The sequence below is a fragment of the Lontra canadensis genome, unplaced genomic scaffold, assembly GCF_010015895.1.
Source record: "Lontra canadensis isolate GAN:19392208 unplaced genomic scaffold, GSC_riverotter_1.0 scaffold24, whole genome shotgun sequence".
Lineage (NCBI taxonomy): Eukaryota > Metazoa > Chordata > Mammalia > Carnivora > Mustelidae > Lontra > Lontra canadensis.
Genome location: NW_022631018.1, coordinates 18102309 through 18127378, shown reverse-complemented (window position 1 = coordinate 18127378; position 25070 = coordinate 18102309). Strand labels below are relative to the sequence as shown.

Sequence of the window (25070 nt, the reverse complement as noted above, 5' to 3'; positions counted from 1 at the left end):
AATTCACTGAATTGATTGGAATTTACATATTCCTAAACATCCCTGTAGAACTGAGTTCTAACCACCCAGGCCTCCACAGTCAGTCTGTGTGAACTGCCCCTCCCCAGCCAGGGGCCCAAGACTTTCTCAGCCAGAGCCCGGCAGGCAGGGACCCCTCTGGCCTCTGGCACTTCCTCCCTGAGAATGTGGTTTCTCTGAGCAAATGGAATTGCCTAAGTGCCCGCATTACTGCCAGTCTCCCCAGGGTTCCCATAATGTGCTGTGCAGGCCTCAAGCAACAACGCCATCAAGCATTTCATTATCCTCCTTGGATGTATTACTTTCTGGTTAGGTCTCTAGAGATGGTTTATTATCTTCTTAACAAACCTTCATTATTTACAAGCAGTAATCAAGGCTTCAGGCTGGGTCCCCCATACCACACACCCTTTTAGGGAAATTAAATGACTTCTCTTGTTTCCTTGGGGGGGCATCTTGCCCCCTCTCTGGGGGCTCTTCTGACCCTTTATTTGATTTTTTGGGGGTGGGCATTTTCTAGCAATCTGTAAGATAGTTCTTCAACAAGTTTCTCTGGTGGTGAGTCCTCCCCATCTTTTAGGCTTAAATTCTGTCACTCATGTATTTGCTGTCCAAGAGCCCTTCCTTGACCATCTCCAACGTTAGGCCCTTTGTTGAGTCCTGGGGACATGGAGGTGAAGAAAACAGAGTCGCAGAGGAGAAAGATGGGACAACAGAGAGTGCGGGTGCAGGTCTTGCTTGTGGGTCAGGCTAGAGGTTGTCCTCGCTAAAATGGGAAGTCATCCAATCCTCACAACAATATTGTTTGGTTGTATCCTCATTTTCGAGCTGAGAAAACCGAGGCACAGAAAAGTTAATTAAGGTGGCCAAGGTCACACAGTTAGAAAAAGTAAGAATGAGGATGCCAGCCCAGGCAGCTTGGCCCCTGCCTTTGTGGTCTTGGCCACTCTGGTATGTCGTGTGATAAAGTTGCATGAGACTGAAGTCCTAGGAGGCAGGTGCTGTGAGTAACAGGCACTGAGACTGCTTGAGAGAGTCTGGGCATCTCCTCTGGGACAGTGACTGTGCGCTAAACTTCTTCCTCAGCAAAGCGCTGTGGTGCCCGCAGATTCTGATTTCTTCCTGGAGGTGAAAAGCACTCACTCTCCCAGTTCGTCTGTCCTTAGGGAGGTTAACACAACCCTGGACTATTCGTTTGTAACCCCTTGTGGGGAATTAGCTGAGCATCAGACGGAGGCTCTTCTTCAATGGGAGAAGGGCTCAGCCTTGAGAAGAAGAGCAGGGGAATGAAGGTGAGAAAGGATCCTCCTGGAACACGAGGCACACACCTTTCAGGTGGTGGCAGGATGAGAGAGCTGTAGCTATTCGGGGCAGGGTGGGCTCTGAACCACTACAAAGGAGATACCCAATGTAGTCCCACACAAGGAAGTGGGAAGGGAGGTAGTTGGAAGGTTCTAGAAGTGAACTTCTCTACTTCCTACTTGTCTAACCATAGATTAGATACTGGTACTTTTGTCACACCTACTGAGTAGGGAGGCAAAGATCCCATAGAAGAAAAAAACAAGGGCCACAGTATCAAAAATATTTTTAAAATATATATATATTTAAAAGGAACAAATCTCCCTTGACCCCACAAAACTCCTTCAACCCCCGTGTCCCTTTGGCAAAGGCTGCCCTCTTCTTCTCATCCCAGTTGCTCTTGAGCCCATCTTCCCAGGCTCCATCATCTCCACTCTGTGGAATCTGCTCATGCCAAGGTCCCCTCATCCCCTCCATGTTACAACATCCAGTGGTCATCTCTCAGTTCCCAGTTCCCCGAACCAGCAGGTCGGCAGCACTGGAGTAGTTGACCCCCTTTGCTTTCATGAAACACTTTTCCTGCTTGGCCTCTGGCAACCACTTTTTCTGGGCTCTCTTCCTAGCCCTCTGGCCAGTTCTCCTTCTCCCTTGCTGGTTTCTTCTCATTTTCTCCACCACCAAGCACTGGAGTGCCCCCATGGCTCCATCCCAGAGGTCTTCCCTGTCTTTGTGCACTTCTCTGTCTTGCTCCCATCCTCTGGCCTTCAACAACCTCTCCAGGGAGCTCCTGTCTCCTCAACACCTCTATTGGGTGTCTAATAAGCATCTCAAACTTCACATGTCCACAGACAAGCTCGTGATCTTCCCTCTGAAACCTGCCCCCCCTGCAGTCTTCATCATCTCCATAAATGACAATTCCATCCTTCCAGTTGTTTCGGTCAAATCCCATATCTATCCTTGACTCCTCTTTTCCTCTAATATGTCAGGTCTAACCTGCAGTCAAATCTCGTCGGCTCTACTTTGTACATACATTCTTATTTGGATCACTCTTCCAACTCCACTACCCTGACCTATACCCACGCCACCATAAGCACGCACCTGTACAACTAGAATAACCTTTTGGCAGGTCATCCTGCTTCCACTCTGCTCCCCAGTCTCCTCACTTCATTTCACCTCACTTCAGATGAGCCTTTAAAAACTTATGTCAAGTATATCCCTTCAGCTTAAATTCCTCCAAGGGCTTCCCACCTCTTCCAGAGAAAAATATAAAGTCCTAAATATGGGCTACAAGGCCCAACATGACCTTAGATTTCTCTACCTCTCTGCCTCGTCTCTCCTCCTCCCTCCCCTCCTACCACATGGCTTCCTTGCTGTTCCTTCTCTTGGACCACACTTACTCCTGCCTTCAAAGTTCTCCTGAGAGGTATCCACACGGCTTTCTGCTTCAATCATCTGTTGCTACAAACAAGATCACCCCAAACCTTAGTGTCTTAAAACAATGCCAATATACATTTTCTCACGAATCTTCACTCTGGGCGGGCTCTGCAGGGATAGCGCACCCCTGCTTTCCCAGAAAACTGAGCGTGCCCATCCACATGCTGAGAGTGGATGCAGGCTCTCCCAGGGGACCTCAGCTGGAGCTCTGTCCCAAATACCCGCATGTGGTCTTTCTTTCCATGTGGCTGCCTCACTTTCTCACAGAAAGTTACTGGGTTCTCAGAGGGAGCATCTCCGGAGGACCAAGCAAAGCTACTGGCCTCTTACAAGTTAGTATGAGAAGCCATAAAGTGCACACTCACACTGCTGTCCCAGTCCTACTCAGGTTCAAGAGGAGGGGACACAGATGGAAGAGAGTCACCATCATGTGGAAAGATGAATAGACATGATGGGAGATACTGGTGTGGCCATACTGTTTTTCTCACCTTTTCCTGATAAACTTATGTAGAATGAGCTCACCAAGGAATACCCTCTCTCTCTTTACCTTGCTTTAAGCTTATTTCTAAAACTCCTTACCACATTTAAATGCTCCATAAAAACTTGTTAAGCGAATGACTAAATCATCACCACAACAAAAAAAGATGACGAGGAATATTTATCAAGAGCTTTCTATGTGACAAAGACTAAAAAAAGTATTTACACATAGTATCTCATTAAGTTCTCCCAGCACCTCTGGGAAGTATTTGTGCTCCTATTCTACGGACAAGAGAAGTTCACACAGCTGGGAAGAGGTGAAGCTGAGGTACAAAGCTGGGCTTTAGCTACCACACAATGCATTTAACTGTCTCCACTTCAGTCTTGGAGAACAATGGGTGTGTCACGGCCAAGATCACAGTTGCAATGTGTCTAGCTGTGGCTGCTGGAGGAGAATGTCACTGGGCATTCCCTCAGAGGTCCTATGGGCAAGGAGTGGCTATGCTATGCCATTTACTTCTTCCCACTTCCCACTTTCTTTCCAGTCTGGGTGACTGTCAGTGCCATCTCTGTGGAAACGCCCAAGGAGATTCTTCGGGCTGCCCGGGGAAAGAGCGTTACCCTTCCATGCACCTACCGCACTTCTGTCTCCAACAGAAATGGATTTATCCAATGGGACAAACTTCTAAGGAGTCACTCGGTAAGGATCCTTAAAAAGTTGAGGGTATCATGGAAATGAATATTACCTGACCATGACCTCTTAGAGGACAAACACTACAAGTCTTTCAGTAAATGTTAGAATAGACATTAGCACCCAGGGGCGCCTGGGTGGCTCAGTTGTTAAGCACCTGGCTTTGGCTCAGGTCATGGTTTCGGGGTCCTGGGACTGAGCCCAGGCATTAGGCTCCCTACTCAGCGGGGAGCCTGCTTCTCTCTCTCTCCCACTCCCCCTGCTCTTGTTCCCTCTCTTGCTGTATCTCTCTCTGTCAAACAAATAAACAAAATCTTTAAAAAAACAAAAACAAACATAAACATTAGCACCCAAGCTGGACTGGGTGGGCAGAGCAGTGAGTATTGGACTCAGCAAGGGGCCTATTATGCCACCTTTATTTGGAAAAAGTGACCTTCCTAAAATATCCTTCTGCTGGTCAGTCTCGAGTTACCTCAATTTTATCATTTGAGACAGTCATTCCTTTTGATTAGCAAAGAGCTCTCCTTGAGGCCAGATTTTATTTTCTAGTATTTTGGGGTTTTTAAAAATTTCCTGTTTAGGTCCTTTTGGGGACTATAGAAGACTTCTTTTTTTTTTAATTTTGAAATGGGTAATACAGTCCCATGGTTCCAAAATGAAAACATCATCAAAAGCAAACATTGGGAAGTTTCATTCCCATCTTTGCCCCTATTTACTCTGATCCTTCTACTCCTCACCATTTCCACCAACCCCCCCACCCCCTGCCCCACATACATTCCCCACATGCAGGCAAGGCTGATTTTCACCAGTACTGGTTGTTTGGGACCAGTCTCTATTCTGATTGGTTGTTAGATCTGCTGCAATTATTACGTATTTTGAATATAACTCTTGGCTAAGAGAACCAATTTATTTTCCCGTGTATCCTTCCATTGATTCTTTATGCAAATTTAAGAAAATGTTAATGTGTTTTGTGTGTATTTGTGTGTGTTCCTATTTCCCCCTTTTTTACACAAAAGGTAGCATATTCTAGGCAGTGTTTTGCCCTCTTCACTTAACATAGCTGCTGAAGAGCTTTCTGTACCAGTTAATAGAGAGCTCCCTCCTTTCCGAGCTTTGTAGGAGTCCGTGGTAAGAAGACACTGTTAATATTTAACCAGCCCCATAATGATAGGCACTTGGTATTCCCAGTCTTCCAATTACCAAGAATAACCATTTACATATGCCATTTTGTGTATGGACAGGTATAACGCTAGAATACACTCCCAGAAAGGGTCAATGCTCTTATAATTTCACAGAGACTACAAAATTGCCTCCATAGGGAAGCGTTACGAGCTCCCCCCAGCAGAGCCTGAGTGCTCATTTGTGTGCAAGTGTGTGTCTAAGTAACACATGCATCTGACTAACGATTAAGCAGTAACACTTACACAGAGTGAAAGTATGTCTATCCCATTCCCTGAACTCCCAGTTTCCTCTTCCCCTCACCAAAGGGAACCACTTTTACGAGCTCTGGGGTGGCCTTCAATGCATGCTGTATGTATACACAAACATAAATATGTATGTACCTACACATACATGAATAGGCATGTTTACATAGACCATACACACACTGTTCTGCACTTGGCTTTTCTTCTCGTAATACAGGTCATGAAGCTCTTTCCATATGTCAGTACATTTATATCTCTCTCATTTTTTTACCCTTGATTTCAGCCAAAAGGCCTAGAAGCAACCTGTCTCATTTTTTAAACACTTACATGAAGCATTCCATTTTATGAATGTACTGTATGTACCAATGATGGACATTTGGTTTGTTCCCTGGATTTTGCTGCTACAAATAATGCTGCAATAATTATCTCGATGTGAGTGTCTATGGGCATGTATAGCACACATAGATAGCATAAGTGTGTATTTGAAGTAGATGCATGTAGGGTAAGTTATTAAACATAGAACTTCTGAGTCACAGGATATGTGAATTTAAAATTTTGATAAATGAGATCAACTTGCTCTCATGAGATATCATGCCAATCTCCACGTTCACCAACAATATGAGGGCACCCACTTGTCCAACACACAGTACTCTCAAACTGTTTGATCTTTGCTATTTTGGTAAGTGAAAAAAGTATCTCATTTTTATTTTTTATTTTTTTAAAGATTTTATTTATTTATTTGACAGAGAGAGATCACAAGTAGACAGAGAGGCAGGCAGAGAGAGAGAGAGAGAGAGAGAGGGAAGCAGGCTCCCTGCTGAGTAGAGAGCCCGATGCGGGACTCGATCCCAGGACCCTGAGATCATGACCTGAGCCAAAGGCAGCGGCTTAACCCACTGAGCCACCCAGGCGCCCCAGTATCTCATTTTTAAAATCACATTCGCATTTCTCTAATTATAAGAAACGGAACATCTATGCTTAAGTTTGAGTAAGGTCTACATTTATCTTATTTATTTTTGGGGGTGGGAGGAAGAAGAATACATTCAAAGTTTATTCTCCAATGGACAGCTGGCATCAGCAGGTAAAACTACCAGAGTTTCTCCATAGATCATATATTCACGAGGTGTTATTTGCTTAACAGTGAGAAAGGCTCTGGTGTGTTCTCTGTAACAATATCCACTTCCTAGTATTGTGCTCCACTTACAATTCCAGGAGGAAAGGCACCACTTGTCCAAAAAAAATTTTGGATCCTAAAGTCAGGTACAATAACACAGACAAACTTTTGTTAACAGTATTGGTCTACTTTTCCACACAGAAGGAGACTGACTTCTCCACCCAGAAATTATTAGGTTCTTTCATTCTCCTTCCTTTGTTAAACCATTAGAACAATGTTTCATCATTTGCTTAATATTACATATACCAAAAGGGAAAGTTAAAAAAAAAATTACAAGAATATCTCGCCTGTCTCCACCACACAGCAATTTAGGTTGAAGTGTCAGAACACTTCAGCTGTGGTAAAATAGGAAAATAGAGACTTTGGCTACAAAACTAAAAATTAAATGAGGTAGATAAATTAGAGCTTTCACACCCCTGACTTGCCTGTTCCAACTTCATAACCTTCACAAAATACTCAAGAACAATCTTCATGATTACTTGACATAAGCTGCACCAAGGATGTCTTTGTACAAATTAGTATGTGAACCTAGGGCTGCCTGGTCTGTTAAGGGTCAAACTCTTGGTTTTGGCTCAGGTCATGATCTCAGGGTCATGAGATCAAGGGAGCCACTAGTCGGGCTCCACACTCAGGGTGGGGGGCGGGGTTGGTGTTGGGGGGCAGTCTGCTTGAGATTCTCTCTCCCTCTGTCCCTCCCCCTCACCAGAGTGCCATCTCTCTCTGTCTCAAATAAATAAATCTTTCAAAAAATTAGTGTGTGAACCTATAAGAAACATTCCCTTCCATGAGTCTTTTCAAGAATAAAAACCCAGCTCTTCCATTGAGTAGGCCCTGGTGAGCTAACTTAAGTCACCCGAGGGTTCCCGCTCTGGTCCCTTCCCCTCCTGGTGGTTTTGGAAGGAGGCACATGGAAAGCAGGGGGCGTATGCCGGCACTCTTGGGGCTCTAGCTGAATGGTTTTTAAATAGGCAGGACCACACATTGAGGGCATCCTACTTAAGGTCCCATGGTTGAAGGAACTTTGTAATTCTACAAACTTAGTTTGTTGGGTTTTTTTTTTCTTTTTTTAAAACATACATCCAGAAAAAAAGAAAGGATGGGTTCAGGGTTGGTGGGAGTCATACAAAACAGGTCCCAAAACAGATGCCAGATCTTGTTCCTGCACCTGCACACAGTCATCGGGGAAGTATATGTTACCCCTGCTCCCCCCTTAGGCTAACAGTTATCTTTCTCATGGTGGTTCAGTAAGTTCCACAGTGAGGTCTACTTTTAAAAGGCAAATGTGGGGGTACCTCCTGGGTGGCTCAGTCAGTTAAGCACCAGACTATCTATTCATCTATCCTATCTATTCATTTATTTTATGATGTGATGTTAGTCACCATACAGTACATCATTAGTTTTTGATGTAGTGTCCCATGATTCATTGTTTGTGTATAACACCCAGTGCTTAATACCCATCACCCTGTGACCCCATTCCCCCTGCCCCCTCCCTTCTGTAACCCTCAGTTTGTTTCCCACAGTCCAGAGGCTCTCATGGTTTGTCTCCCTCTCTGATTTCTTCCCATTCAGTTTTCCCTCCCTTCCCCTGTGGTGCTCTGTGCTATTCCTTATGTTTCACATCTGAGTGAAACCATATGATAATTGTCTTTCTCTGCTTGACTGATTTCACTCAGCATAGTCCCTCCAGTTCCATCCATGTCAGTGCTAATGGTGGGTGTTCATCCTTTCTGATGGCTGCGTAATGTTCCATTGTGGATATGAACCACATCTTCTTCATCCAATCATCTGTTGAAAGGCATCTCGGCTCCTTCACAGTTTTCCTTCACAGTGGACATTGCTGCTATGAATATCGGGGTGCCCCTTCTTTTCACTACATCTGTATCTTTGGGGTAAATACCCAGTAGTACAATTGCTGGGTTATAGGGTAGCTCTATTTTTAACTTCTTGGGGACTCGCCACACTGTTTTCCAAAGTGGCTGCACCAACTTGCATTCCCACCAACAGTGTAAAAGGGCTCCCCTTCTCCACTATCTCCAACACCTGTCATTTCCTGCCTTGTCAATTTTGGCCGTTCAGGCTGGTGGGAGGCGGCCTCTCAATGTGAGCGCAACCTCTTGGTCTCGGTTCCAGTCTTGGTCACAGGGTCTTGAGTAGAGGCACCACATTGGGGTCCATGTTGAGTGTGCAGCTACTTAATAAAAATTTTTTTAAATGCAAATGTGCCTGCCAGAGGTAAGCTTTAGGTCCCTGGAACACCCAGAGTGAAAGCCTTTACCTTTTTCCCTGACAGGAAAGAAGGGGTGACCCAGGACACCCAAGGCCTGGAGTAGCAGGACCCACGGGAAAAGAGAGTAAATCCCACCTGATCCTCCCTGTTGTCTGTTGCCCTGAGGACTGATGGGCCATGGGCACAGGACCTTTCTACTTCCAGAATCTCGGGTAAAACCCAGAGAGGGAAGCTGCTGCCCTCAGCCCGAAGAAACCGAAGAAGGTCTCTTTCACCATCACATGTATTCAGCCAACCAGAGACGGTCTCACCAGCCACTTCTCTGAGTGCTCAGATAAACACTAAAGTTCTTCTGTTGACTAATGGATCCCTCACTTCCAAAAGGAGTTGAGGCAATCCCCTTGAGAGTAAGCAAGGGTGCAGGGAAAGGGATTAAATCTGTGTCCTCAAGGAGATTATTGTGACAGGTCCAGGCAAGGGGGTGGCGGTGGGAGATCCAGGGAGGAAGCCTTGGGATAGCTGTGATTAGGAGAACAGTTGGGGCACAAAGGGTCCCAGGCAGAGCCAACCCGTCAGAAAAGAGCGGAGCTGGGAAAGATCCAGATTCACGGACTCGCCCACAGCTCAAAACACTTCCTCCTCTCCCGCCCCAATGCTCCTCCTCTTCAGGAGAGCTAGTTACCTGCCCCTCCCAGGGCAGCTGCAGTCCCTGCCCTACACAAGAGAACCTGCACTCCATTAACCAACTCGAGTTTCCTGGCACAGGCTGTGTTGGTCCACACACAAGGGCACCTTGTCCTGATTTGCCCAGAGGACCTGTGCAGCATCAGACCTGACACCAGGTCTCCACATCCCCTTCTCTACCCATGCATGCTCTGGCTTCTGCCTCCACCAATCCCCTGCCTTCACCGGCAACTTCTCTTATGCTAATTCAACGTACTCATTCAGGCTTCATCTTGTTTCATCTCTCGTTAGCGTTTCCCACTATTGACCACTTTCCCATCTTGGAATCTTCCTCCCTTGGCTTTTTGGGCAGTCTCATCTTGGGTTTTCTTCTGCTCTGACCTCTCCCCAACCTTTCAAAATGAAGTAACCTGGGGACTTGGCATATGGCACTCATTTACCTGGGGTGGCTTCCTCTAGCCCACAGCTCAGTTAACATCTAAGTCCCTGACTCCCCAACCTTCATCCCCGGGTGCACTCAGCTGCCCTGGCCAGCTCCTACCGAACTCTACCTGTGCCATCGACACTTCAGGCACATCACGTAGAAAACAGAACGCATTGTTTTTTCTTAAAACTTCTCTTTCTAGGTGTTTCTTCTCTTGGAAATGACTCCACCATACACCCGAATATTCAGGCCAAAGACCCTCCCCCTTGAGGTCTGCCACTCCCTGACTCCCAGTCCCATTGGTCTACCCTGTCCACACTCCCCAAATTCACTTCATCCTTCCCTGTCTACATTGCCACAGCCTGATCTGAAGACCCACAATTTTCCGTTTGAATTGCTGAGCTCATTTCTTAACTGACTTTCTTTCTCCTCCTAATTCATCTCCCACCCTGTGTTGAGAGTTAACTTCCTAAAAGACTTTGCTCTCTAGTGCTTTCAGTATACGATGCCACTGATTCAGTCCCATATACACGATGCCTGCAGTCTGGCAATCCAATCGCCAGGGCCCAGGCTCTAAAGCCAGAATGCTTGGTTCGAATCCCTCCCCTGGCACTGGGTTAACCACTTGGGAGAGGTACTTAACCTCTTGCCTTGGTTTCCTCATGTGTAAAATGGGTAAAATCGTGATATTTCCTTCATGGGGATAAAATCATAATATCTCCTTCAAGGGGATGTTGCAAGGATTAAACAAGATAATACACACAGAGTGCTTGGAATAGTAGCCAGCACGTAGCACACACTCAATAAACAGCAGCTACCATCTTTATTGCTACCTGCCCGTGCTCACCTTCCACCTCATATACTCTCTTCCGTTCATAATGAACACACTGGGGTAGACCCATAGCTTCCCACTCCGAGGTCTTTTTTCACTGTTCTCCCTTTGGCTAGAATGCCAAACACATCCATCTGTCCTCCAGCGTGCACCGCCCCAACCCCCTAGCCCTTTGCCTGGCTAGTTTGTCCTTCAGGATCCGAGGCACTGTCTCCTGGGAACTCTTCCAGGAAGCCTTCCCAGACTATCCAGTTTAGATGTAATGCCTCTCTTCTGAGGTCCCACAGTTATCAAAGGCTGTCATAACATTTATTCTTTGAGGGCAGAAATCATGAGCTCCTCATCTTGGAACATCACGCTCAGTAGCGATGATGTCTTGCACTTACTTTCTGCCGTGGCAGGCAGTGCCCTCACTGTTTCGTATATATACTTTAATTCTCACAAAAATCATATAAAATAGGTATTATTGTTTTGATCTCCATTTGGTAGAAAAGGAAATGGAGTCACCTTTTGCTTGAGGTCCTCTAACTAGGAAGTGGCAGGACTAGGATTTGTACTCAGGTAGTTTGGCTAGGAAGGAGTGATCTTAGCCATGCTAAGATCGCACATGACTGCACAATGAGTGAATAAATTGATCCCAAAGGCAAGAGTCAAGTAGATAAAGTGGGCTTGGAAGCCAACGGTGGCTGCCAACGCAATATGGTGGTGCATAATAGATGCTCATGAAATACTTGGTTGTCTGAACAAGTGAGAAGAGTTTGAAATCAAAAACAATTTGAAATCTCTTGGGTAAGAGAGAAGCCAGAGGTTACCAACGGTCAAAGTGTGGGGAGCTGAGAAAAAGCCCATGTGCTTCTGTGATACGAATTGCCTACCTGTCCTGGTCTTTCAATATTTTCATTAAAGGTACAGATACGTCATAAGAGGAATCCACAAATGGGCATTACGTGTTAAAGCTGTTTGTTCTGAGGGGTCGACGAGTTAGCCCTCTGGGCCTGGCAACCTGTGGACGGGGGTACTGAGCACAGGCTGCAAGCACCATGCCAAGACTTGGGGTAAGACCAAGTGATGTTTCTCCTCCCTCCCAGGAAAGGGTGCTCATCTGGGAATTTTCGATGAAAAACTACATCTACGGTGACCTCTATAAGAACCGCGCCAACATCTCGAGCGGAGCCGAACACTCGGATGCCTCCATCACCATCAGCCAGCTTACCATGGATGACAACGGCACGTACGAGTGCTCGGTCTCCCTGATTGAAGACCTGGCGGGAACCTCTAAGTCACGCGTCAGGCTCTTGGTCCTGGGTGAGTGTCTCCGTCTCCTTCCTGGGGTGGCAGGGAGGCAGGGCAGGGAGAGGTGCTGGGAGAAGTAGTGCCTTCGTGGTAAGGGAAAGTCAGAGACAGCCCTACCTGACCAGGAGCTCAGGCTCCTCCCCTCATGCCATCTGCCTGCCAGGGGCTGCCCCTCCCTTCTGAACGGAAGACTATTCTGAGTTGCCCACCCATGGCAGGCAGTTCCCAGGACAGTGGAGTAGGCCTGTTTGGAGTGGCCCCGGGGAGTCTTCCCCATATCTCAGCTCCCTTCCTCTTCACGGCAAACTTATTAGGGAGAAGAAAAAGGGAAATCATAGATCCTAAATAAGGACTCTCACTGTGCCTTCCTTTGGCGCTGAGAGCCAGATCGTGACTTCCCCATCATAAATTCAGCTAATCAGGAGATACCCTTCCCACTAGCGTCTCTCCACCCTGGGCCCCAACCACATACCACTGAGGAGGCTCCACTGCCTTTGAAATATGTCCCCAGATGACATTCTTCCCATACAGATCACTGATTATTAGAGTTCAAAGTTTTGGAAGAATCTGAACATCATCTACTTTAGTATCTTCATTTTACAGATGAGGCCCAGAGAAAGCAGGCCCCGGACTCAGAGTCAGTTACTGGACACATATTGGCGAATGGCTCTTCTAGGTCCACTATAAGGAATGGCCTCCACCCTGGGAGGTAGCAACGCTTTAAACACAAACAATGGATCATTTTTCATTTACTTTTTCCATTTATACTCCTTAGTGGAACTTTTTTTAAACTGCAGGAACTGGCTGCCTGGCTTTTTGAAGCATCGTGTCAATCAAACAGTGTAGCCCCCCAGAGAGTAATTAACCGTCTCCTCCCATCTTACCACCAGCGTGGGAGCCAATGGGAATACTCCTCCACATGCTTCATGTCCTTTCTAAATATGCACGCGCGCACACGCACCCACACACACACTTTTTCTTTCTTCCTTTCCTTTGGGGAAAAGAAAAGATCATATTATGAAGACCACTTGGCAGTGTTTTGGGGTAACGTTCCATGCCTGTTTCTCCAGATTGATACTATAGATCTCCGTATCGGCGGCGCACATTCCGTCACGTGGATGTGCTGTGATTTATCCAAGTGTCCCACACTGATGGACATTCTCAGACTGTTTCCAATTTTGTGTGTGAACAGTACTGAGGTATATTCTTCCTCTCTGTTGTTTTTGTTAGGTAGATTCTTAAAAGCAGGGTTTCTAGGTCAAAGACGATGCCTTCATGAAACATGAAGCCATACCGGCAAACTACCTTCCTCAAAATGACGTCTCCTGCCATAGCGATTTATGAGCACGCCGGTTTTCCCCCATCCTTACCGGCACTGAATGTTATCAATCTTTTTAATTTTTGTAAATTTCGTTACTTTGTTAGGTAAAAAATTCAGGGCAGTCTAAATCAAAATGTTAATTTAGCCACTAATAAGCTTCACTACTCCCCATTTGGGCCCAACTCCCTGAAGCCTGGGGACCAGCAGTGGGGAGTGAGGGCTTGGGGTCTGTTTCCTCACCCTACCTCCTTCATCTGACTCCTCCCAACCCTGGGAGGTGATGATGTGGCTCCTCGGAGGTCAAGGTCCAGGGAGGATCAAAGGAAGAAAAGCCAAGTCCTGCTTGCCTGGTGAGGCCATGTGCATCTCCCTCTGGGCTCTGACATAACCCCACCTTAGCTCTTTTTTAGGGGGGGGTGAACGAACAGGTCCTTCCACCTGATACAGGTAGCATGTGTGCCCCTGTCCTTTTCCACCCAGTACCCGTTTCTGGCACTCACTCCTGCTCTCTGCCAATCTGCTCCGGGCTCCCTGTGGCCCAGCAAGCAGAGCCCCTTGGAGACATGAACATGGCATGGGTCAGCCCCCACTCCCACCTGGCCATTGCAGCCCACTCCAGCCCCCTTCTCTTGGCTGCAGGCAGGGGGATCACCGGAAACCCAGAGGCCTCCATAAAGCCCTTCTGTCCTCAGACTGTAGAATTAGCACTTCAAAAACATAATAGGTTTCTGTCACTCAGCGAGCCTCAGCCACAGAATGAGAGATGCCAGCTTCCAACCATAGGGAACCCTGGTCTCCATGCTGGATTCTTCTGGTGTCTCCTCACCTTGACCCGAGATGGGGGAAATACCTCTTTCCTTACCCCAGGAGCAGGAGAGCAAATACTCATGGGTCCCTTCCTAAGCATCCTCTTCAAAGAGATCTCCCTGATGAACCTCCAGGCTTCCCTTGCTTGGGTGGGAGGAGGGTCCCTGATAACCTAAGGATTTGCTCTTGGAAAGGCTGCTGGGATGTTTCTCATGCTTCTCTTTCATACTGAGGACACTCACCTCCCTGGAGGTTGCAGTGGAAATTCTGGGCACAGGAGAAGTCCCAATCTGTCTCACGCTGCTGCTTCCTAGAACACATCTGAGGTCCCTTGTCATGCGCCACCGCCTTCAGTAGTATGAAAATGAACTTCATGTTCTTGTTTACACTTAGACCTTTATTTGATCCAGAATTTATTTTTATAAATAGGATGTTAGGAGTCTAACTTTGTTTTCTCCCACATGGATAACCAATTGCATCAGCGTCATTCACTGTACCAAAGAAACCCTGATCATCCCACTGGGATGCCAGCTTTGGCACATAGTAAATTCTTAAACAGAAGGACTGCTTTCTTACTCCTTTTTTGTTCATTTTCCTTTTGATTATTCCTATGCTGATATTACATGGTTTTGATTATAGCATGTTTATACTCATGTTTATAGTTTATTTTGGGGGGTTTTTGTTTTGTTTTGTGTTGTTTTTAGTTAGAGCTATCAGTGTTTGAATAGTCAGCTTTTAATACCTGGCACTGTGTAATACCTTCTCTTGCTAAACTTTTCCCAAAAAATTTTGTCAATTTCTACACAGTTATTCTTCCACGTAAATTTTTAAAATCATTTTGCTTAGTTAAGAGTAGACTTTTTTTGTCCATGACTGAAGTTGATTAGAATTATGGTCAATTTACATATTACTTTGCAAAGGAACGACATGTTACAAAGGTTAAGTCCTCTCATCTAGGAAGATGTATTTCGGATTTAATGACCCCCAACAACAAGGGATAGCTAACAGAACTCCAGGTCTCCTGTGGACAGAAGGTATAGGACCTTTTTCCTATACCTTCCTCTTTTTCACAACCCTGCACCCAACCATGTAGCTAAATTTCCTGTTTCTCGTGTCCTCCTGCTCTGAAAACAGAGGGGATTTACCTTAAATAGAGAGAACACTACCATCTACTTGCAATGACCTTGGTCTGTGTGAAAGCTGTCACAGAGTCATGGTCCTAACAGCTCCCGTTTCCTGAGGATGAGCTATGAGCCAGGCATCTAAGAGCTTTACAGATATGGTCTCTTTTAATCTTTGCAATCCATCCGTGGAAGTGGGTATTAACACTCACGTTTAATAGACGATAACACTGAGGCTTGAGACACCTGTAGAAAGGGTCCAAGCTTCCATCAGAACAGGATGGCCCAAAGGCAAAGCCCTGTACTTTCACAGTGGGTAATTGATCCCGTTCAGGATGAATCCCAAATTCTTTCAGGTTTACTTACATCTTCTAAGTACCCTTTCTGTGAGTTGATAGCAGACATAAGCTTGCCAGTGATGTTTTAGCTGACTGCGGCAGTAACTTGTGCTCTGCCCTTCCTGGATCCATGCCAACAGAAGAAGACTGGCAGGCAGAGCCCAGTCAGCCCTGGATGAGCCGTTTGTCCTCATTTGTCCACAGAACACCTGCATCTTAGACACATCACTCGTTGATAAATGAAATTCTGACTCCTCTTCCACATGGGGGGTCTTTGCTTAGGGTCTGAGACACGGAAACCCCGCTGTTTCTGGGTTTCCATGGGGAGCTCCTCATGGTCTTAGACCTTTAGGAACACTGACAGCCCCTCTCACCTCATGGACGAGGCTGTCGCCCTCACACATTTTCATCTTCTGGCATTTTTAGTGCCGTGTTTCAGTTGTTCCCAATCTAGCTGGGGTGCCTGATGTGTTTGTCTACAGAGTACCCCTAGAGCAAGGGGCCTGCTCTCTGGAGGGCTCCTCAGGTTGACATGTGTAGCCTGTAGAAGGCTGTTGGTTGTTGAGCTGGAGCTCTGCTCTCCCCTCCTGCCACTATAGCAGCCTTAGTCCCAACACAGATAAACATGATTGTGTTTGGTGACGCTGCCTTGCCTCTTGAAAATACGAATTAGAAAAAAGAGAGAAACAACAAAAAAAAGAAACATGTTGACTTGAGCTCCTGTCTACATGCTGATTTTTGTCCATGACTGAATTTGTAGCCAAATGGGTTGGTACTTTGCTCTTTTTCGTTCCTCACCAGGTAGCGCTTTCCGCCATCTTAGCACTTAACAGTCCTCCGAGCTCCCTGCTGCTCGGGTGAGTGGATCGAGTCCCCGTCCCTGAGTGAACATTCAGCCTGTCCCAGTTAAAGTCATTATGAATAATGCTGTAACAAATTGTTTTATGTACATAGCTCTTCATTTTTATTTGACTTAGCTCCTTGGAGAGCTATTATAAGCCAAGAAAATGCACATTTTTACCAGTTTCTGTCCTGTACTTCTTCCTCCTCTCCCATTGCTGGTTGGCCCCTAGCCAAATCCCTCACTTCTCTGGACCTGATCCTTTTCTGGCTGATACTGTCTCCTTCTGGCTTTGTTATGGAACCTGGACTGGGTCCTGACGGGAGAACCAAGCAGCCCTCGGAGACCTTGGAAGATGGGAGATTTATTGAACACTGGTGGGCTCAGAGGAGACTGTTCCCAAAAGTCTGAGCCCTGAGCACAAGCAGGGAGGGTAATTTATATCCTTCTACTTCCACATACTTGGTACTTTTGGTGCACGTGGGAAACGGGGTAGGAAAAAAGAACCCAAAAGGGCTTTGAGACAGGGGCTGGAATTCCCTTGCTGGTTTGGTTGGCCATCTTATAGTTTTTCCCTTATCATTAGCCCCCTTTGATGCTCCCTTAAACACCTAGTTTAGAGAGCATCATTATCATCTGCTGTGGGCCGACAGCCCTGCAAGGCTAATATCTGGGTGGTGGCTTACCTGTAATAGTGTTTTCTATGAACTGAGCCGTCCATCCTAAGGTTGCCCAATAAGGAGTAACAATAACAAGCTTCTGGGAGAAAGTCCAATCAGAAGGGGCAGCAGCGTAAAGTCCGATGGCTGAGGTGGGGGATGTTGTGCCGATGATAGCCAGGGACCACGGAGAACCGATGTCCATCAGTCAGTGGGGTCTCGCTGAAGGTGGAGCCGGAGCGGGTCGGTAGGGTCTGGTTGGGCTTTCCGCTGGCGTGATTCGTCTGACTTGTGAGCCTCCTTTACGCTAGAGTGGTGGACCCACTGGGTGACACCTGAGACCTTGAAGGCAGTAGGGGTGGTGTGAACTGTGTCGGGCCCTATCCACTGTGGTTTGAGGGGGTCCTTTTCAAAGCTTCTTGGGAGATGAGCCTTAGAGTTTTTCACAGGGCTTGGAGGTGGGACACTTCTAAGTTTCCAGTCCGTTCAAGGTCTCCTCTGACCCTGCTTATTACGGTGGGGGGCCTACCTTAGAGCCTTTGAGGTGAATTATAGCTACGGGAATCTTTTAAATCTAGTTGACTAGAATAAATAAGATCAATGACCTCCAACAGGTAGGCTCTACAGAAGTATGACGTTCAGCTCCAGGCATGAGGGTAGCTGGGCTTAAAGTTTGACAGGTTTTAGGTATTATTTCAGGAGTATCTGTAAGCATAGCCTGGTATTTATTAAGTAAGCCTCCATCATCCATCGGTGGCCTTTGGCCTCTAAGACAAATCTGGACCTAATGTGAAGTCATTAAAGTCAGGGACTATCCCATAGTGAGCTTTGAGGCTCTTTTTACCAGGAGCACTGTTGTATGCTTAGCTAAAGCCTTTGCTTGCAATTGTATCTCAATAGAAGTGGCTTCTAGGATAAATATGACTGAGAGGGATGAAACAATTAAGAAAGACCTCTTTGGGGTAAAGCATTAATATCCTAACTACAAGGAATCACTGGCAAGTGGGGGAAAACTTATCAAGAGGTTAAAGGCATTTCCAAGTACATCATCCATTCCAATCATAAAGAAAGTGGGGTCATCCCTTATCTCCATAAGTCCGTAGTTAACCCTATGGAGTGGGGTATGCTCTGGCTTTTAGGGAATGATTTCATTATCCCAGCCACAGCCACATAGAATTTCAAGGTGATAAGTTATACAATTCTTGGGGAATCAATTCCATTTTCCAGTTGTTTAATCATGTGCCATGGAGTCCTGTTATTATCCCCACAGAATAAAAAGCAAGAAGATTGTCTAAATGAGCTATTGTGCAACTTCTCTGAAGTTTACCTCAAGTTGTCTAGCTTAAGTGAACAACAAACATTTAAAGACATCAAAATCCAGAACTCAACATCCACAAAAGTGGGTTATTTAAATGTAATTTTTCTCTCTAAAATAACCCTCATTTCCAGAAATAGCCAAATCAGGACTAATTTATTTAAAAAACAAGTCCAGTTTTAACAAAGTTGGCCTAAATATTTAGATAAGCTCAGCAAGAACACTGAGTGATCAGACAGATCATATGGATCTTTTAGAATCTGCTTTGTTGGAACTTTTTATTTTTATTTTATTTTTTAAAAGATTTTATTTATTTATTTGACAGACAGAGATCACATGTAGGCAGCGGGGTAGGGGAAGCAGGCTCCCCACTGAGCAGAGAGCCCAGTGCAGGGCTCGATCCCAGGACCCTGGGATCATGACCTGAGCCGAAGGCAGAGGCTTTAACCCACTGAGCCACCCAGGCGCTCCTGTTGGAACTTTTTATAAGGAATCTCAAGGTTGGCTTTCAGTAGCCTCTCCAGGCCAACTACTTGCCATCAGACATGCCTGCAATACCTATAGATTTGGGCAGATTCCTCTTCCTGAGGGTCCTGCACCTCCCAGGAAGTGACATTCTTCACTCACCTGGTGAAGCTGCTGGGAACTCTGTAAGGTATCAGGCCAACAGTTCCAAGGGGCATTAGGACTCCAGGTTTCATAAAGCCAACCTCCATTCCTTAAAGCTGTCTGGTCATATCTGAGTCTATGCATGTCTTTCTCAAATGGGACATTCCAGTCTAAGCCTTGGTAAAATAACCAATGTTTCCAATAGCGTCCTTTTACAAGGAGAACAGATTCCTATTGAACTTATGCAAATGACTGATTGCCACGGAAGAAAGAATACTTACTGAGACCTTCTGAGTTTCAGAAGGTTCACATAGAAAAGTTGAACGCTTTGATTTGTTTATAAATGAGTATTTTTACATTTCTGTAAGTCACAGATATCTTAAGAAAAAGTTCCCTTAGTCTGAAAGAGCAAACATGAGAGAACCAGCAATGATTAAACAAGAGTCACAACACTACAATCTTTTAGCTCCTTTAGTCCCATGTTACTGATTCATGTTCCGTTTGAATGCAGCTTTTACTTAGTTCTGAAAGTTCTTACTCATTTCAGTTCTGATCTTAAAGATATTGAAGACCTGTATTGTCCTAAAGGTCCTTTATATGAACCTCCTTGAAGATGAAACTTATTTTGCAAGACAGTAAGAACAATTATAAATGATAAAAAAAACTCAGAAATGGACACAGTTAACGATCTGATAGGAGAGTTCACTATGATACGACTGACAAGGAAACGCAGATATTCCGTGATACATACACTTCAATAGCCAGAACCAGAAGGTTCCAGACCCAACAAGCAAGCCCAATCAGTCAACAAGACTTCACTCATGATTTAAATCTTGGGGAAGTTTGTTAAAACCTTAGAATGTTTTAAAGCACTTCCCTAAATAGGATTAGGGATGTTAAAGACCCGATAAAGGCAAGACAGAGAAACTGTTTTTTCTAGGCAAGCAGAGAGAAAACAACCATTTGTATTTTCTTATCAAGAGCTGCCCAACAATTGGAGAATAGTTTTGTCTTTTGAACAGAGAGAAAGCAGACTTTCAATCTTATACCAATGTACTTTAAAATCCATTTATTCAACCTTGGTCCGCCCTGACCGCATCTAAAATTCTGTTCCAAAGTTTTCCCTCCATAAACCTTGTACAACTTTTTCTTTGCATTCAGATTTTGTCCCCACTCATTTTTTCCCAAACAACCATCTCATTTAGAACAAAATTACCTTTTTTAAACCTTCAACAAAAATGCATTCCCATTTCTTACCTTTCTTACATATCTCCTACTTTTCCACACACTGAGTTGTTTTCCTTATTTCCACCAGTCTTAGTTACAGTTGGCAGAATTTTGCACTCTCTAGAAACCTTCTTCTCCAGTAAAGACTGAGGAGTAACCAGTTGTGAACTGTTACACCAGAATTCTTTAGATGGCAAATTTGTGAATCGGTTAAGCACAAAACATGTTTACCAACAGATTTAAATATCCTTAGTTTCTTTACAGTAAGAAGTCAAAAGCACAAACCTATGTCCAGTAATTAAGGACTTACACTTTATCCTATTTGGAAAAGACCTACATGTCCAATGAATTCAATTCCATTTACCATTGAAGCAAAACTTTAAAGTTTTAGTTTATCAAAGACTTTGAAAGCTATCTGAACGATCACCCAAGGAAACTTCTAGACGATTAACCATCCGTGTAGTCATCTTTTTGCTAAAAAGTCTCAACAGACATAACACGAGGTCACCTGACCTTCAGTAAACCTTGATATTGAATGAAAGTTTCACGTTTACCGCCGAGAACTTAAAAGACACATCTATCTTAATTAAACCAACAAACTTAGTTTAAATACTGAATTATGTTCCACCTGGATGCTCCCCAGGGTCGATTTTCACCTGAGACCCGTGGGGAAATCTGGAGGGGGTGGTGTCAGGTCCAGGGGGTGCTCGTCTTGCTCCGCCAGTGAGGGGAGGAGCCACGGTGCCCGAAGCACCTGGGACGGTCTAGCAGCCACCAATGCGGGCCGCACCCAAGGTGGTGCAGAACCGGGAAAGGGGGGATGGGGAACAGAAGAGAGAAAGTGCTACCAGAGGACAGAGAAAGGTTCCCGGCTCAGGAGCTCATCGGCTCGAGCAGATGCCGTGTTTTCCGGCCGACAAGGGGAGATGGGCAGTCCGTGTTGGGCCAGAGAAGACAGGGAATTTCCTGGAAACAAAGGGAGTTTCAGCAGCTGTTTGGGAATATTCCTCCCAGTCCCTGTCCTGAAGGACGCCTGGGATCATGACCTGGGTGGACGGCAGACGCCCCCCCCCCCCCCAAACACAAGGGTGAGAGCTCCTGTGACTTTACAACCTGTCTCTGTCTGGATCAGTTTTCCCGTGGGCTGTCAGGGCTGCAGAGATCTCCCCACACACGCCACTGAGAAGCCTCGGGAGCACCGTCTTCCTGCACCTCTGCTTTACGCTCTGGGTCAGAGGACGACTGTGGTCCCCACACTTCCTGACCGGTTGTCTTTGTCCAGAGCTCATTCCCACTGCTGCCCCCCATGCCCCAGGGCAGGGCCTCCCTGATAGGCTTTGCTTCCTTACAGCCTTTGGGATCTTTTACTTGGGTCACAAATACCCTACTTTGGTCCTTCCTATTGGCACAGAATGGCACCCGTGGGGGCAGAGTCTGGGCCACCTGAAACCAAGAATCAATGTATGGGACTTGGTCAGGGTGTCCGGGGGTCTTGACCTGGACAGTGGGTAGGTCTCAGGGGCCCTCGGAGGGCCAGCCGACCCCGCAGGTGGCCCGTTCTGGTTCACAGAATGGGCCTAATCTTCCAGGAGACGTGCTCAGCCCACAGCCTCCGGAGAATCGCTTCTTAAACCTTTCGTGCATACAGTCGAAGGCCGTACGTTTTGACGAGCATGACCCACGACGAGCAGGGGTCTCTCGGCCACCCTGTGTACTCCCTCCCTGTGTCGCCGGCACAGAGACAAAGGGTGGGTGTCCCTGCAGAGCAGAGACCAGGCACAGGCCCGCCTGTCCGCCCTCCCGGAGGAGACCTATGTGCCTCTTGGCCACCGCGAGCCCATATAAACCCCAGACTGGCGCCCCAAGGGCTCGCCTTAGACCCTATGAGGTCACCCCGGAGCAGGTCAGGGCCCACTCGGACTCCGTAGACTTCTGGGGGCCCTAAGGGTGCGGCCCGTGGAGCCACGGACTCGGGCCGCCTGACCCGCCAGGTCAAACTGCACATCCGCTCGCGCTTTCACACCGAAGTTCTTACAGTTCCTGCCCCCAGGCCCTGACCTGTGCAATTCCTTTCCTTTGGGAAGTTCTTTCCTGTCCCCCCTCTCGGGGGGGGGGGTCCTGACCTGAGGGAATCCGCCCCCCCGAGTCCCTACCTGTGAGACCTCTGGGAGGTGTCTGGGAGGAGATCAGTCTCCCCTTCCGCCCTGACGGGGTCCTGACGGGGTCCTGGGGCCTCCGGCCTCGCCGGAACCCGACGTCGCGACCAGGTCCTCACCTGTCAAGTCTTCTGTGAGTCCGGGCGGGACCGGCGGAGCGGCCCCGCGGTGCCCCGCGCGCGAGCCGGAAACCAGGCAGCGCGTCTTCTCTTTACGACCCTCGTGCGTCACCGCCGCGGCGGCCGCAAACCAGTGGCCGCGATGGTGCCCGCGTGGGAGCCACGTGTTAGGAAGCTGGACTGCGTCCTGGCCCAAAACCCAAGCGGCCCTCGGAGATCTTGGAGGACCGGAGGCTCATTGAGCACGGGCGGGCTCCGAGGACACGGTCCCCCGAGGGTGTGAGCCCCGAGCGCAAGCAGGGGGGCTTCATCCCCTTCCACGGCGCGTGCGCGGGAAGCGGGCTGGGAAAGACGAGCCCAGGAGGGCGTGCGGACAGGGCTGGGTTCCGTCGCCGGTTTGCTCGGGCGCCGTCGAGTGCGGGCTTCCCCCATCACCGTCCCCGCGGGGGTCCCCCTTTCACCGGGCCGCGCGCTGGTTTGCGGGCAAGGCAGCCAGACCCCGTGGGGGGCGTGTCTCGGGCCGCTCCCTGTCCCGACAGGCGCCGGCCGACCCGGAGGAGAGACGGGTTTAGGCTGCGGTCCTGGTCCCCGTGTTTTGCTTTACAGCGGGAGAAGGGAGGAGAGAGAGAGCGGTTTGTACTGTCGGTGAAGAAACCCAGGAAAATCTGTGAGAGTTTTGTTTGCCCTGCTGCGGGGCTCTTTTTAGGGAGAAGGGCTCTCGTTAAGCGGGGACACCGCACGGTTGGAGGACTCCCAGTAAGCTCGGGGAGCGCAGAGCTTCCGACGGGGCGGAGCGCACGGAGCGGGTCGCCCCGGGGTTAGGGGGGTGGTGGGAAGGGGGAAAGCCACCTGGCGGCCGCGGCTCCTCAGCCCTGACCTAGCGCCCCGCAAGCGGCGGTCGGGACCGGCGGCTCCGCGGACTCTGGTGCCCCCTGGCGTCGGCAGCGGGAGGTGCAGGCTTCGGGGCGGCGTCGTGCCCGGCCCGGCAGTCTGGGGAGAGGCTGCCTTCAGTCGGGGACGCAGGAGGAGCCCACCCAGAACCCCGAGATCTCCGGGGGCCCCGCAGGCCTCACAGCCCCGCAAGAGGGGCTGTTTGAGCTAGAGCTGATTCGAGGTCCTAGCTGGTTTTGATGCTCGGGGGCTGGGGAGGACCCCTTCGAGAAGGATCAGGATAGTGTGTGGGGGGGGTGCCTAGGGTCTGCTGGGGCCGGGGGACGGACTGGGGGCTGGGGGTAAGGGCCCCTGGATGTGTGTATTGGGGGACGGACAGAAACCTGACACACTCCTTCTTAGGGCTGGTCTCGTGGGGGTGGTTGGTCTGGTGTTATCCCCACTGCAGCCTCCCGACGGAATGAAGGATTTGCCTTAATAACTTCCCTGGCAAAGCTTGCCCCCAGATGTGTCCGGCCTGCTTCCTCCTGCTTCTCTAGATGCTCCTTTGCCTTGGTCTGTTCTGTCCCCTTTTTGTCTTGGATCCCAGAGAAGGCTGGTCGCGGAAAGGCTTGACCACGGTCATGCGCACCAAGTCGGACGCTGCCTCGCTGTGACACCTCTCCTGGGGCCTTACACTCCAGGCGGGCTCTCTAACCGGGAGATGAGGCTGCAGCGCCCTGCTGGAGGCCCACCTGGGAAGCAGGCTGAGTGGTTTTCATGCGCGGAGAGGGCTGTCCCTGTGCCTCTGGAGAGTTCGGAAGGAAACTTGGCTCCTCAGCCCTCACCTAGAGCCGGTCTCTGGGGAAGCAGTGTTCGCCTTCCCTTGTACCCACTTGCTGGGCCTGCGGGGTGGAGGGCTGAAGGCAGCAGCCTCTTCCTGCCCAGGCTGCTCAATCCCTGGGGCCTGGGCCAGGATATAAAAAGGCAGCTTTTGAACCAAACTTGGGCGTCTCAGTTTTAGGGGCTGCCCAACTGGGGCTGGTGTGAGGGAGTGCCTGGTATTTGCTCCACGCTTGTCCCACACCTGGTGGCCCTCACGGGAGCAGCAGGAGCTGTGGGGGACGCACGCCGAAGAACCCCTTGCCGGTCTCAGAGAAAAACCAGAAGTGGCCGCTGGGTACATCCGGGGTAGCTCCCTGCAGCCACTTGGGGGGCGGGGGAGCAGGGAGCGGGGGCTGCGACACTCTGTAGATCCGTGCTGTCTGGATTCTACAGTGCACAGTGCTATAGACCAGGACAAGCAGACCATCCAAAGGTCTGAAGAAAGAGGTGGAGGGTCATTCCTGCCAAGGGGGATTCAGTAATAGCCCTCTGCACTGCGTGTTCTCCCCTCCCAGCCCCAAGGACACTATGTGAAGTCTCAAGCATACTTGACGCTTCTTCCTGCTTCAGGGCCTTTGCACACGCTGTTCCCTCTGTGTGGAGGGCCCTTACCTCTCTGACCACCACCATTTCCACTACTGGCCTTGCTTGTGCCTTCCCTGTCCCCACAGTCTTGCCTCCAGCCCAGTCATTGTCCAGTCACTTGTCTTTTGCCCCCACTGGACTCCTCGAACATAGGAACTCACTCACGATGTGATCCCAGTACCAGGCAGTTTCAGACATGCAGGAAGTGCCCAATGAGGTTTGTAGAATGAGCCATCCTACGCA

The 25070-nt window shown here is 48.3% G+C and overlaps 1 protein-coding gene across 1 annotated transcript in view; it reads left to right on the top strand.

Moving 5' to 3' along the window:
- GPA33 (glycoprotein A33) overlaps positions 1–25070 on the top strand; it is a 44725-nt gene that overhangs the window by 8690 nt on the left and 10965 nt on the right. Inside the window, exons 2-3 of the mRNA XM_032862961.1 lie at positions 3771–3925; positions 11770–11986. Coding sequence (XP_032718852.1) covers positions 3771–3925; positions 11770–11986 — 372 coding nt within the window. The remainder of the gene's footprint in view (positions 1–3770; positions 3926–11769; positions 11987–25070) is intronic.